Source organism: Symsagittifera roscoffensis, chromosome 4, assembly GCF_963678635.1.
Source record: "Symsagittifera roscoffensis chromosome 4, txSymRosc1.1, whole genome shotgun sequence".
In the NCBI taxonomy this organism is placed as follows: Eukaryota; Metazoa; Xenacoelomorpha; order Acoela; family Convolutidae; genus Symsagittifera; species Symsagittifera roscoffensis.
In genome coordinates, this window is record NC_087065.1 from 78,021,313 (window position 1) to 78,037,124 (window position 15,812).

At 35.9% G+C, this 15,812-nt stretch overlaps 1 protein-coding gene across 1 annotated transcript; it reads right to left on the reverse strand.

Moving 5' to 3' along the window:
* Nucleotides 1-8,689: 8,689 nt before the first annotated feature.
* Nucleotides 8,690-11,137, reverse strand: LOC134844584 (uncharacterized). The gene is made up of 4 exons (XM_063861330.1): nt 10,870-11,137; nt 10,147-10,459; nt 9,615-9,731; nt 8,690-9,136 (listed from the first exon to the last, which is right to left on the reverse strand). Exons 1-4 carry the CDS (start codon nt 11,102-11,104, stop codon nt 8,692-8,694), a joined length of 1,110 nt encoding a protein of 369 aa, XP_063717400.1. The 5' UTR covers nt 11,105-11,137; the 3' UTR covers nt 8,690-8,691.
* Between the last annotated feature and the right edge of the window lie 4,675 nt (nt 11,138-15,812).

Consider the following 15,812-nt stretch of genomic DNA (forward strand, 5'->3'; position numbering starts at 1 on the left):
GAAAGGAACGCAAAAGGCAATAAAGACTCTGAACGGAATGAAAAATGAGTCGGGAAAACTGAAGTTTTTTCATAAATGAGTCACAAAAGACTCGGAATAGCAAAGCAACAAAAAACGAATTGAAAGGGGAAAATTGATGAAAATAACTTAATACATTATTCAAAGTAAATGAAGCTATGAACAATTGAAACGTTTAAAGTTTACATGGGTTAGAAATCAAGAGCAATAATTGATCTTTTTTTTTTTTAAAAATGTAAATCAAATAAACTGCGATTAACTGAAAATAAATGAAATAATATTGTAATGGGGAAGTATTATAACAAGATATAATAAACCGCAGACGTAAAAACTGGGGAGGAAAAACAGTAACTAACCATAAATTCTTGGTTGTGGGGGAATAAAAAACACAGTGTAACGAGCTAATCAAAACTTTTTCGGGGCGCCAATATAATAATTGGGTAAAATACCTTAGGAGAGTAGTACACCAATTGTTAGTAAGGGTAGTTTTAAGGGTTGAGTCAAAGGAGTTCCATGCAGTTGGGCATCAGTTGAGTAAGTACATGAAAAATAATACAATAGTAAATCAGGGATAAAACTAAGGTAAATATAATATCATAAATAGGGATATTATATTACATGGTACGGGGAATACTAAAAGGCGAACGTTAGAAAAAGGGGAACTGTTAATAAGGGGGTTATTCAGAAAAGTTGATATTAATCCCGAGTTTTCGTATAAATTGAAACATTATTTTACCTGAAAGTTTGTCATTTCCTTGTAAGTCATGCTGTTTTTGAAAAGTTGAGAGAAACGAGTGAGTCAGCTTGGCTGTAATGTCAAAAGTCAAGTTGAGAGAAAGGTGACCTTAATTGTTTACAATTAACAGGCGCCTTTGGCGCCAATATATACTAACTTGGAGGGGTAGCGCGCGCCAAAAAAACTGTCAAAATTTTTGTCATAATTTTTCAAAAAGTGCCCAAAAACGGCTTTTTTGACTGTTTTTTCAAATATTTGCTTGCGGCGCAGAAATTTTAGCCAAAATAGGGGCAAAACAGTGCTTTGGGAGAGCTCGAAAAATCAATTTGGTCGACCTAAAAAAAGGTCGTCAAAATTTTCGAATTTTTTTTGAAAATCCGCCCCCCCCCCCTCGAGAAAATCCTAGATCCGCCCCTGCTTGGTATCATAAGTTTTGACCTATGCTCCCACTAAAAGCCCTTTAAATGCTCCTTCGGAACAGCATTAAATTAAAATTACTGGGGGTTCAATTCTTTCCTTATGGGGTGATTTAAAACTTCAAAGCTAGATAATTTTAAGCTAAACTGGAGCACATGGATCTTGAAACTTATGAAAGTGGTGTTCAACACACCCGAACTTGAGCTGTGCGCTCTGCCATATGATGCAAAATGCCTCTATGAAGGAAACTGCAGCGGCCATTCTAGATCGACTCCCACTCCTTTCTTCGCCACTGGAGTCCAATGCGTACAGGTGTGTCAGAACAGAAGCAACTCCTGAAAACACGATGCCATCACTACAGATTTTGTATATAATTAAAGACGATAAAAACCATGAATTTCTGAATAGATTATGCTAGCCCTTCTACAGTCTTATTTGAAGATCACTTAAAAAAGAAAAGGCAATTGCCCTCGCTTTTTCGATACAAAAATAATAAAGTTAAGGTCGAGTTTTGAAAAAGCTGTAAAGAGAAAAACGGATTTAAGGATGAAGTACCTGAAATGAAATTCATTTTTCTACTTCACGTGAGCAAAAAATTGAATGTATTTACCTGTAAGAATCAGAATGGGAAGGAAAAACAAATAACTATTGAGTCTGAAATAAATTCTCGAAGCTCTTCTGAACATGTTTTTCTTTGCTCGGTATCTGCGCGCCAAGAGGTCCAACAGCGCCTCAGGATCCCGAACATTCCCGCTGTCGGAATCCGAGAAAGTAAGGCCGAAGTTTACGCTTTCGGCTGGTTCGTCGATTGTGTAAGAAGACTCGGTTATCATATCGGAAGAATCAACACGATGTCCATTTGACGACATAATAAAAGCTGTTTGAGCAATTGATTGAAAGGTTTCAAGTAAACATCAGTTCTGAAAATTGTTAAGCACAAAGAGCTGTTTATCTAAGCTGCCGTTATACGAAGGATTTGATTTGGGCGATGGGATCAGAAGATTCAACCCTATCACCACACAAAGGAAAAACTTCCCCCTGGAACCCATTTTGATCAACCTAAATTTACGGTGATTTTGTGGGGGTGAAGTGCGCCGAAAACTTATATCTTTTGTCAAAACCGTCTGAAAAGTTTCCTAGAACGTGCGAAGTCGTTTTTTTCTTCATTTTTTGAGTGACAAAAGTCAATGTGGTCGGTCTAGAAAACAATTTTTTGAATTAAAAATCCACCCCTTAGTACATTAAGACTACAAAGTACAGACAAAACTAAGCGCAAATTCTTTTTTCTTACTGTGCAAAGCCTGTTTTCAATGTCGATCATTTTGGACAACGTTTAAAACGATTTTCAGTAAAACTTTTATATAGACCAAGAGCCAATAATCAGAGCTATCCTCTATGAAACTATCAAAATTTGGCTTCAAAGGCTACCCGGGTCTGAAAATGCCTGTCTTCTTCATGTGCACTTAGTTGTTCAAAGCGCGTGAAATTGTAATAACCAGCCAAGTTTAGTAAAGTTATCAGCTCGAACATTTCAATAAAATTGCTCAAAACGTTTCACGCAGCATGAACAACATTTTTCTCTGTATTTTGAGAAAGACTTCACATCGACGCAAAACTTAGTGCAGGTGGCGAAAACTGGCTTTTTCAGACCCGGAAATAACTGGCAGTTTTCTAAAACCAAATTTCTAATTTTTGATAATTTCATAAGGGGCTGCTTTGATTACTTGCTCTTGATCTAGGTAAAAGTTTGTTTAAATTCTACGAGAAAGTTGTCCAAAATCAGCCATGAAAACTGTAATTTTAGAAAAAAGACAAGAACTTGCGTTTAGTTTTGACCAAAATTGTAACAGCCAATTTTAGTAAAAATTTCATAAATTTTATTTCAATTTTCTAGCTCAGGATGTTTCGCAAGGCATGAAAAACGTTTTTACTCCTCTTATTTGAGAAAGAGTTCGCTAGGCTGCAAAATTTGTGCAGATGAGAAAATCTGGCATTTTCAGTCCCGGATTCCACTGGTAAGTTTTTTAAAACCAATTTTGGATAGTGTTTTTGAGCATAACTCTGAGCATTGGCTCTTGGTCGATGTAAAACTGTCGCTGATATTCGCAGAAAATGTCGCCCAAAAAGAAAATGGATATGAAAAAATGCATTCAGAGTGTAAAAACTGAGTATGCGCGTAATTTTGTCCAATAGTATAAACACTGCGACATGAATTCCGTAAGGTGGCAACCACTTCAAAAAAGAAGCTAACTCTCCTTTGTAAATGTTGCCCATTGATTTAAATTGTTCTCCTGAAACCACATTTGGCGGTCACGTGTGAAGGAAGAATCAGACATTGTTCACACAGTGCCTTTTCAGTTTTTCTAATTGTTTTACCAAGTCGAGATGCAGTTTTATTGAGTTCAAGGATTTATAATTGATACTTTGTACCACTGAAATTGACTAACAAAGCACTTTGAAAAAAAAATGAGATTGATAGGGATGAATAAACTAAGGTTTTAAAAGAAAAAGATCCCGCACAACAATTTTCTTGAAAAGTTAGTAAAAAAAACTTGTCCAAACGCGAGAAGCAGCATAGAAAGTTGCTTTATAATCAACGAAAAAATTTATAGTGAAGATTTGAGTAACTACATCCACAAAGAACTAGAGCTTTCGATACTTTTAATTTGATATCTCGAGTAAATTTTCCGCAACATAAACTATACACCCAAAAGACAAAATATATACTTTTTCGAATGATTTTTATTGCAATTTAACAATTTATTTTGCGTCAAAGTAAAAAAAGTGTAAGCCAGTGACAGGTTAAGATTTTCATCCGTTTTCTAAGCTTTTGTAGACTTTAAAAAAATTGAAGAATATATATGCTTGGGGTACGCTGTTAATGTTTAAGCTTGTAAATATTTCTGAGTAAACAAATATTGAGTAAATATTTTGAGTAAGGAGGATATTATATTTAAATTAGGAGCCTGAGTAAATTTCAGTTCAGTTAAGTAACATAAATTCGGCCTGGCCTTGTTTTTGATTCGGCCTATGTTTTGTCGGCTAGACGGCTGGTACCCTGGACAGACGCTGATTCAACCTAGTTAACAATAATAACAAGACATTTATTATCATGTTTCTGCATTTTAAGCCTTTTTTGAGATCGAATGTTTTCAAGGTTCTATTTTCGAAAAGTTGTAAAAAAAAGTTTAAAAAGTTTTTTCACCAGCTTACAAAAACAAAAAATTATCAAGATAATACTAAAAGCTGCACCACCATCGATATAATGAACTGAGAAATATAATGGATTTTGATTGATTAAGCGTAAATTATTTTTAGAGAGAAACAAAAATTAACAAAAATGAAAAAATCGATCCTAATGGAGTAAAAATTGATTTTGTTGCCTCAAAAAATGGTAACATTATAGTCCATTTTCAATTGATTATGATCAATTTTTTTTCACTTTAGTGGGCAATGAAAATGAAACTCAATTATAATCAATTTTTATTCATGGATTTCCAATGCGGGGTATTTTTATTCAGACCAAAATCTAAAAGTAAATTTGGTCGCTTGAGTATCCGTTCTTCCATCTTGGTGGGGCCGGGCGCTCACACCTCGAAATTATCCTGGCTATGAGGTCAAGTTGTTTGTTTTATTTTTTCACTGCTGAGAGCTAGTGCCGGGCACCAGGCCGACGGGACTGTAAGCCGAGTTCGTAAAATTAGCGACTTCAAGCAAAAAAAAATGGAAAACCACTTAATTGAAATAAATTTAACTTAGCTTTGATGAATTCATCCATTGCAACGAGTGAGTTTTAGTGTCTTTAAAACACTGGAACACAATTTAATTTCGGGCTGAAGTCTCTTCGGCACAAATTTCTGTCGGCTTGTTGATTCAGATTTCTAGACCCGCTAAAAAGATAACGCAAATTATTTACGCGTGGCTAATTATCTTTTACCGCAAAAACCGTTCCGGATGGAATTGAGCAAGCTAACTGTTTCAACTCAAGTTTTTCCACCTTAAGTTAAAAATTATTAGCGTAAAGTTCATAATTTGTCAAAAATTTTTTACCAAAAGTTATTCGAGACAAGCTAAAGGACAGCCGGAGAAATCAAGGTTTTGCCTTGAAACAAGCAGATTTTTGTTTTTGAGATTCACAGATGAAACTTTCCATTGACAATTGTTTTGCTGACTCTGTCCAATCTTTTCATATTCTCGGCGGTCTCAAATCTTGTGTTGTTGTTCGGACTTTCGAAAAAAAATCAAATATTTATGCTCGGTGTGGTTTTTTTATTCAGTCTATTTCGCGAATTATTTATGCGTGGCGAATCCTCCCGCGCAACAAAATCGTTCCAAATTGAACTGAGGCCAACTAATTGCTCGTATTAAGATCCAGCGACTCAACATTTTTCACTTTGTTATTGTCCAAAATCTGGATATTGTCCAAAAGGCTGAAAATTTGAATTTGTACAGCTGAAATTTTGAATTTGTACAATTACTTAAGAAAATAATTTTAAAAAGCTGAAAAACCATTGATCTTGTTTCTTTGTTCAATGAGTTGGCATATTCAAGCACAAAGCATTGAGTCAGTTGTGTTTGCTAAGTATTTAAATGGTTGAAGTTTGAATATTTTTGATGTTCCTGTAAAAATTTTTAATTTCTTACTGGGTATTATGTTGTGCTTTTGATAGCTTAAGCCCTCGCAATCAAAGCAAGGTTTTGGGTTGAGCCTGTAGTTTTAAAACAATTATGATTATATCCTTTATAAAAGTCTAGGACAAAACTCAGACGGGACTTCAAGAAGAAGAGACTTCAGGCCGAAATTTAATTTTTACAAGCTCTCTATTTTCTTCTGTAACATATTTTTGTTTCAAATAATTAGGCAATTTCAGTCCAAAATAAGAGTTATTCATGTCTATCCACCAATTACGAATAATATCCGATTTTAACACCAGCCGGACTTTGAAATGCATTCATTATTAATGAGCAAAATGCCTTCAAAAATGTTTTAAATTTATAACATTGCTTAAAATCAATTAGAGGCTGAAATTTTGTTAAAAAGCCAAAAACGGTGGAAAAAGATCATGAAATTTAGAAATTGTATAGAAAGTTTATGATTTTTTGAGGAAGAGTTTGGTTTGAAATCGCGATTTTTACAATTCGGCTTGAAATTCCGTCGGCTTGATGTTCAGCACCCAGTTTGTAGCATTGAATTTTTACAAATTGATATAAACAGTTTATAGGGGTGTAGTAGTAATGAGTGCGTGTTCAATAGCAGATTATTGGTAAAACAAAACTGTGAAAAACAGATAAGAAATTTGCAATTTACAAACAAAAAAAGATTACAGCAGACTTGTAGATGAAAAATTGTTTCGATCTTGAGCTCAAAGCATTCACTATTCAAGACACTTCAAATAATCCAGCAAAAAAGAACTTTTTTTTGACGAAAAAGCAAATTTTTGTTTTACAAAAACAAGCATGAGCGATAATTAGAACCCTAGGCAAAATTTCTGCTTTTTAGTTCTATTTTAGTTCCACTTCTGCTTTTTAGAACCCTGCTTTTAGTTCCTTGACAATTTTGCGAGATTTTTCAGAATAATTAATTGTGCGCTCGAAATTTGGTCATGTTTTTTCAATACATTTTAGTCATTGTCTTAACTCCTTGGCCGTGGTTTCTTGACTTAAACTATTAAAAAATCATCATTTTTACAAACCAGGTAGCATAGTTCAGATAGCTATATAGAAAACTACGCAATTAACTCACGAATTTTGCGCAAAACATGGCACTAAGATGTACGGTTTATGTTCAAAAAATGATCTATGCTAGCAAAAATGCAACTGTAATTACCAAAACTGGTTTACAGAAAAAAGTACCAAACTCAAATATTTTCCGTTAAAAAAGGCTTTTGAACTAAGGCAGAAACTGCGGAACAATATTTTTGCGTTTTAGATTTCTTATAGCACAAAAACCCGGTCGATTTTGAAAAACCCGAGTAATTTCGTTTTTTTTTGTGTGTGTTATCAAAATAAAGATTAGCAACAAGTTCAACAAGACTACTCGTATGAGGGCAAAGCCCTCAATGTTCCGACTGCCTTTTAAGGTTTTATGGAGCAGTAATAACATTAAAAAATTAAATGTAAGAAAAAATAAAATGAAATTTTTTTTTCCAAAAATTGAATTTTTTTTGTGAAAATCATTGCCCCACACGCCATACAAAGAATAAAACGATAGATTTTGCTCCTTGCATCAAATCAATTATGGCAAATAAGCTTCTTTCAACCAATTTGGAACGATTTTTAGACCGATCAACTCTCCGCTCACGCGTTAATAGCGCTAAATATATCGCGCGTTAATTGTCCCAAATTGGCCAAAATGGCAATCTTTAAACCCCCATAACTTTACGAAAAATGATAACAGGTGAAATATCTTTTCAACTCAGAACAACAATACCTTTCGAATGATGTAAAAAAATTCCGTCAAAAATGGCTAGTTAAAAAGTCGAAATTTGTCTGAAGAAATAAAAAACCCACCCCGAGCACAAATATTCCGTTACTTTCGTATCGAAAGTCGGAACAATAAAGCAGATCTTTAACGGCTGCCTTAATCTTCGATTAAAAAAAGTAAATTTGATTTGAGTAATGAATTTGTATGTATTCTTTGTTTTTTTCAGAACAATTAAAGAGTATCCGGCAGCCTTCAGCTTTTTCCAAAAACTGTTGCATTTTTTCTTACAAAAACTTATCTTGAGCTCTTTTCTCGGCTAGTCAAATTGAACTGAGATTAGCTACCAAATAGATGTAAGAATGCTCGTATCAGGGCGAATCCCTGAATGTTCCGACTGCCTTTTCAGGTTTATGGAGCAGTAGTAACATCAAAAAGTTAAATGTAATAAATTTTTTAAAAAAATCTAAAATTTGAACTTTTTTATGAAATCATCCCCCCACACGCCATATAAAGTACAAAAGAATACATTTTGCTCATTGTAACATATCAATTATGGCAGTTATGCTTCTTTCAAGCATTTTGGAACGATTTCAAAGACGGATTAAATTCTTCAAATTTAAGCTCAGGACAACAATATCTTTTGAATGATATTTAAAAAAATCCGTCAAAAATGGCTAGTTAAAAAATCAAAATTTGTCTGAAGAAAAAAAAACCCACCCCGAGCACAAATATTCCGTTACTTTCATATCGAAAGGCGGAACAAAAACTGACCTGAATTTAACTTCAAAAGTCTTCTAAATTAAAAATTTGATGTGACTGATTTATTGAAATTAATTTCCCGTCTCTGCATTTTGGAATCCGAAATACGACTGAAGCAGAATTAATTGTCTGACGTATCAGTCAAACACAGCTGACATTTTACTTGTGGAATTTGATTTTATATGGAAAAACTTCTAATAAACAGCTAACTTTTTGATGTTTATTTCTTTAACTTTTATCTATTTTTCTAGAAATTATGTGCTGTAAATACTTTTCCCTGACCAAACAAATAACAGAGCGACAAATAATTATAAGCGATGTGTTGTATTGTCAGGTTTCAGTTTAGATCCAAAATATCTCTCATCATCATTGTGCGTTTCGGAGCTACTTTCGGTGCATTCATCGGAACAGTCTGTACTAGGCTCGGACATAATTTGATATCATCTACTTTTCCATCTAGGTTCATTGACGTCTGTTTTTGGGATGCATTCGGTTGATATTTGTGAGGATGTTTCTCCAATATTGAGTAATTGATAGTGTGATTGGAGAAATTGTTCAATGTCTTGTTTAGATGCATCCCTGTCGGAATGTTCGTATGAAAGTCGGAAGGCGGCGGCATTCGAGTTATGTTAATCGGCTGGTTGCTACGTGGCTTTAATAATGCGGCGTTTGTGAATGGATGAGGTAGTTGTTGCGTTAAAAGCACCATTTTCGTGAAATTGAACTTGTAAGTGAAGCGTTTGCCTTTGATTTTCTTGAGAATCTGCTTGTTGTAGTAGTACCTAGAATAAAAAACACTTTTACTGCTCCGACTTCATTTCTCTACACAGTTTATTCGCTCCGATTTCATTTGAATTAGTCAGAAATAAATTTGCATCGCTTTTTTATCACAATATGTCATATCTTCAGTTTTGGAACACTACGAATTTCTGGAATGGAGGACCAAACCCATTCAAAAGACCCGTGTTGGTGTTTTTGCAGCTCATTTTTCTATTCATTTATAGCAAAAGTGCTACGTTTTTGTTGTCAAATTAGAAGCTCTTTTTGTTAAAACCCTCCAAAATTGGGGAAATATTGGCTCAAAGATAATCAAACTTTTACAAACATTTTTTTCAATAGTACTTCATGTACTTTTCTGAAAAACCTACTGTGGGTACTGTTTAAAATTGTCACTGAAGTTTTCCAAATACTTTCCCTCATCCCGAAATCAGAAAAGAAGCCCCGCTTTTATAATTACAGGATTTGGAGCTGTTGTCTTGCCTGAGTGCGCGACTGAGTTTGTCGTAGTTCATCTGTGGCTTGCATTTCCTCTCCCCCCACAGACGGGCCACTTCGTCAGGGTCCTTGATCACAAACTCCCCCATGTCACCCTGCCATCTGCCAAAAATTTTAATTACCAATCATACTGTTTTCATTTTCAAGAAGGAAACAGACTCGATTATGAATTACACAACTCATGAAAATAAAAAGACCTCTTGGAAGAACATCAAAAAGGCCAATTAGCTATCGAGTGGTGTCTTCAACTTAGGAATCAACCATAAAAAAGAGTCTCAATTGCTTGCGTGGGGTCAATCCGATCCTAGAACAAAAAACTGTGTCGGATCTAGGACGCTTGCAAGAGTGGGGGAGTGGGGGGGGGGGGTGGATTTTCAATCGACACTTTGCTGATGAGTGGCTAAATTTCTCAGAAAAAGCGTCCACCCTCCCCCATTCTTTTCTTATAAATTTAACCCTATATGAGAAATGCTAGATCTTAAATTTTACTGAAAGTAGGAACAAATTTTTTTCTTACCTGATTACATGTTTGTAGCTTTTTTCACTACTCGAGGAAGGTGTGGAGTTGTTTAGCAGTTCCAGTAGAAAGTGCCACAGTTGAATCTGACGCGACCCTGGACAACTCTCTGCTTTGTATGCCCATGCAGGGAGAGAAGCAAATGAGCCCGTGGGAGAGGTCAAGTGCATGGCCTGGTGAAGGGTGGTTGGCTGGAGTTTGTCCAGGGGTGGGTTCAAAAGTGGATCACGGTGGTGTATGTTTTGTAGGCTGTTTGGATTAGATTGATGTCTATGAAATTGGCTGCTGAAAGGAGATGAAAGCAATGCAGTTCCTGAAAGTGACAAAAAGACAACTGCGAGTAAAAGGTAGATATTTTGTTTGAAAACAAAAAAAAATGAAAATTTTAACCGTTTTTCTACAACTCGTTTTTTCTAGAGGCCAAAGACAATAGAAAATAGAAACATCCAGCTATTTTCAATCGAAATATCGGGTGAGGCAACAATTCTCAAACCAGAAAAATTGCCTAACATTTATTTTGAATTCTTAAACAGGACCACGTGAAAAACTCAACTGGTCATAAGTTGGTTTTTTCCCGAAGACATAAATAACCTAAACTTTTAGAAAACCCATAAGAAACCTCAGCAAAAAAAAACGATTGAAACAGAAAATAATGAATTCAAAAATGGTTATAGAAACTTACAGGCTTAACTTTCACCAAAATATGCTAATGCGCATACTTACCAGATTGGTAAATGTTGTTACTGATCGCAGTCTGGTTTTTCTTCTGACAAAGCATCGAACTTATTGAATTGTTTCCTAGAAATAATCTCAAGTTATCCTCGTAAGTTTGCTTATTCAGACATATATTCTTCGAATTGTCGTAAGGGTTCAGATAAAAACTCGGATGTAAGCAATCATACGGGGCAAGTTTTGAATAATTTATCATGGAATTGGTAGTTGCGTGATAGAAGTCCATAATTTTATGGAACTCGATCAATTGAAACTTCGAAAAAAACTCGTGTTTTCAGAGCAATTTTTTGATTTTTTATTAAAAATAATTAAAGGTGAAGCCAAAAAAAAGCCGAAAACAGAAAATAAAAAGGACAATTCTTGATATGAGTTCAAAATATGTTTCGAAAAATTGTTGACTCCGCAAGTTGAAATTGGACAGAAAATAAACAAGCAAGTCGATTGGATTAAGTCTCGGCTAATCAGAGTCTGGCACCGCTGGCTTTTTCCGTTGGTACTAGCCAGCTAAGGCTTGCACTTGGTATAATGACATAAGAGGAAGACAAATTTCGGCCAAATCCGACCTGCAGCTGCGAATCTAAATCGGCGTCTGTTTCTCATCAGTTGTCAAGTTATAACAGATAGTTCTATAGATATATTATACCCCAATGACAAATGACACTAATCCTATGTACTGTAATCTAATAATGAAACTGGTATAACTGCTGGTATAATTTAGGCGGGCATTTGCCAAAGAGCACTACTAGTAGCGCTGTCAATTAAGTCCAGGTAAGTCCGGGGATCCCGTTGGGTCTGGGGGGTTGCGGATATTGGGATAGGGATCCGGTAGCCTGGGATCCAGTTTGGGGAAGTATCGGCGGGATTGTTTGACGTTTTTTGGGCAGGTTGCGGATTAACGGCGACAATATTTTTATTGTTTTAATCAATTGATCAATTCCTTCCATGTGGCGCAAAACCAGATCCTCTCGGGGGGATTTTGGCCGGCAAGAAAGTGCAACGAGGACTGGTTAGTTAGGGGATTTGGATCACTTACTCAATGGCAATCAAAGCCACCTGTCACAGCTCACTAAGCCGTCACGCTCAAAAGGCCGAATCAACAAAGGAAGAAAATTTCAATTTTAAAAGAAACAGATTTATGTTCTTTTCAAAAACTAATTTTCATTTGTGGTTTTCATTTTCTTTCAATTGATTTATAGATAAGTTTTATGCTCATATAAACTTTTAAAAAGTCAAAAGCAACCAAATAAAATGAGTAGATGAAAAAAAACTTGTAGCAGACTATCTAAATAAACTCGTAGGTAAACATGTTGCGAAAACTATACTCAGTTATACGTGTTAAACGAAAGCTTTCATCTTACTAATATTGAACTTAAATTTATGGAAGATCGACTATCTGATCTGTAGGTTGTTTGAAAGATGCAGGCTTAATTCCGTATTTATCTCTTTGTAGTTGGTTCAACTTAGCCCAATTGGGATTAGCCCACGGGAAAGATATTGGCACTTGTGATCTCCCCTCACTGATTGACAGGAGGCTAGATTGGTACACCTGGTGAACTAGTTAGTGATATTAGCCCAGGCTTTCAGACGCCACTCTGTCGCCTTCCAATTAACCGAGTGCTAATGTGTCGATCAGGATAAAACGATGGCCCCATTTACGGCATAAATAGTCGCCCAGAAACCCAGAAACTAAGTTTGGCCCTAAATCATAAATTAACAATCATCAGACCTGAACCCTTTTAGAAATTGAGTAATTAATGCTTCAAGTCATTTCATGAAAGATAAATTGACAAAATTTAAGTGAGCTTATTCCTGAAAAAGACCAATAAGTTATTTTAAAACATGTTCACAGCCATTGTCACTCGGCTCAATGTCCCTTTTCCATGTACATTTTTTCAGAAAAGAGAGAAAAGATAAACTATTCAAGTCTTTTTCAGCGAAAAAAAAACAGTGTGATAGAGCTTTTTAGAAATAAAGGTCACATTGTTTATTTTTCACATTGAAATAAAGGTCCATTAAAAAAGAACTGCTATGTGCAAACAAAATTAGTCGGGTAACTCAAACCTGCTACTAGGCTAAAAAAACGCACTGTGCTTTTATTATGTCCATTCTTTTTTAAAAAGTTGTTGCTCCGATAACCTATCAATTTTTTCTGAATTATTTTGATCACAGCCGGTGTGAATTAAAATTCGGGCGGAAAAAAAACTGTGTCTGTGCAAAACAGTCCCATACAAAACAGTCCAATACAAAACGGTCCAAAAAGTCAGAAATTGAACGAAAAAACAGTCAGATACAAAACAGTCCGAAAAAGTAAGAAATTGAAGAAAAAAAACAAACCGATACAAAACAATCCAAAAAAGTAAGAAATTGAAAGAAAAAACAGTCCAATACAAAACAGGCCGAAAAACAGTCTCAAGCAATAATTGTTTTAACAAGCCGGTAGCCCGAGAATTGTCCTTTGTTCAACGAACATAAAGAACAAAATAGTGACCACCGCTTTTGCTCGGTCCCTATCTTTCGCAGACTCCACTTCGGATTTAAATAGTGGGCTGACCTCTCGACTGCTTTGTTCTTTTCTGACAATCTTTACGTTGTCTCTTGACTGGTCAATCTTTTTCTTGAGCTGAGAGGCAGTTAATGCTGAACGCTCCAGATGTTCTTTATCTAAACGAAATTTTAAAAAACGAATCTCTTAGGATTTTGAACTCAGTTTTTGGAAGGCGTCCGAAATGAGCTTCAAATGGCAAACATTGGATCGTCTTTTGTTTGCTCCTCTAAGATCCTGAATTATTTAGCTCAGAGCAAGTTTTATTGATCTGAAATTTTCGTCCAATAACATATCTCCCAATCTTCGTTTGATAGTTTGTGTTGTTCTTTCGACCACTTTCGACCAGACCTGGACAGAATTTTTGTTCGATGTTATGCTCGGTACAGAATTTTTTCATCGTTTTACCTTTAAAGCCCGAGAATGGATTAGTTCTTATTGATTCTGGGGTTTCATGTGTGTCAATGTAAGTACGTAGAAATTTCACAGAAGATTTACCCCCAGTCGACTTTGTGACCTTTACCGACGGAAATTTCGAATATCTATCTATAGGTACAAATAGGTAATTTTGCCTTCTATTTGCACCTTTACATATTTACTTTCTATTTGTGGGTGCTGATTTCTGAGATGTAAGAATCCCCATTTTCCCTTGTAAATCCAGACCCAGAATACATCTTGCTCGACGTTCTGTGACAAGCAAGGATACGTCTCGAACCTCCAATCCCGCTGAACGGATATTTGCACCTACTGCGCCTAATATGTGATTTGGATGTTTGTTGAAGTCTAAAAACTGCGTTGTCAAGTTCAATTTTTCAGCTGGGATGAAATTGATTTCGGATGATCCCTCCAGTAATTGCTTTGCTGTTGTCCAATTCAGAAACGATACTGGGCTTCCTGTATCTATCGTCATATTGATGATTTGATTATTTACTCTGACCAGCGCTTTCAATGCTTTTATTTGATGCAATTTTGGGTCTCTTCGTATATCAATTTTTCTGATATCTTGAGTAACGTTATTTTCGTTTTTGTCGTCTATTCCTGATGTTTTTTCCCAAAACTTTTGTCGAGTGGTTTCCTCGACTTTGGTTCAACAACCATAATGTCGAACTCGTCGCAGGAATCAAAGCTGTGAATTAAATTACATTCTTTCTCTGAGCAAGAGTTTTCTTCCGCAATCTCGTTTACTTGATTCGAGCGGCACATTTTTGCGAAATGGTTTTGTTTATTACAGCTCTTGCAGGTCTTCCCCATTGCTGGGCAACTTTTCAAGTGACCTTCTTCGAATTTTCTATCACATCGTGTGCATGGTTTCTGATCTGTTCAAGAATTTTCGTTTCTGTTGTCATTCCACTTCCTTTTGGATAGATCTCTATTCGGTCTTTTGTAGTTTGAGTTTCTATTCCCAACTGCCATTATCAGTTCTTGTTTTATTTTAATTTGCGGCCCAGGAAACTGTCCCACGCTTGTGTTTCCAGTCACTGATTGCTGAAACGCTTGTGTCGTTTGTTTACTCTGCTCAAATTTAATAATTCGTTTGAGTACTTCGTTTTTCGTAAACTTTTCGAACGTTAGGGTATCTTGTAGTGCTATTTTTTTCATTCTGGATATGAACAAGTCTCGTACCAATTCCTCTTCCAATCCGCCCAATTCAGCCGTGGCAGCCTGTGCAGTTAGTGCCGCGTGGAGCGATTCTAACGTCTCTACAGTTTCGTGGACTCTGGTGAATAATCTATCGTACGTGATGTTTTTCGTTTTTTTTTCTTCAAATGATACTTTGGCCAAATTCACCATTTCTCTAGACTCAAGTTTTGATACTTCCATGTGTAGATTTTTCTGCACGAATTTCCTTTTTCCCTCCGTGCCCAGCGCCAGAAGTAGACGAGACGTAAGACATTTTTGGACTTCATTGTAGAACACAATGTGTCCGACTTCAGATCCGCGTTCCCTTCTTTCTTGGTTTTCGAGTATAACTTTGTCTCTTGCTAGTCTATCTCTCGCTTCCCGGTCCCATACTGCCTGTGCATCTTCGGTCGATCCCGGAGTTTCTGGGCGAGGCATTATTTCATCAATATTTTCTTTCGGATCTTCTAGTAATATCTCAGGATTCATATTTTCCTTCACTGTCACCGCTAGCATAAATTGGTCCAACCAAATTTTAAAATTCCACGGTGGATCCGAACTAGCTGATGTCCAGAAAACTGGGATACCTATATCCGTTTGCTTATCCTGTGCCGTGAATCCTACTGATTGTGCAATGTGGTAAGGTAACTAATGCTGTACACTCAGTTGAAAACAGATGTAGTTGAAAGAGTGAATTTAGTCTTTGAAACTAAGTTCTTGTCTTTTCTACTTTCATCGGTTCCTTGAACCAGCTCATGGTTCCGTATCTTTG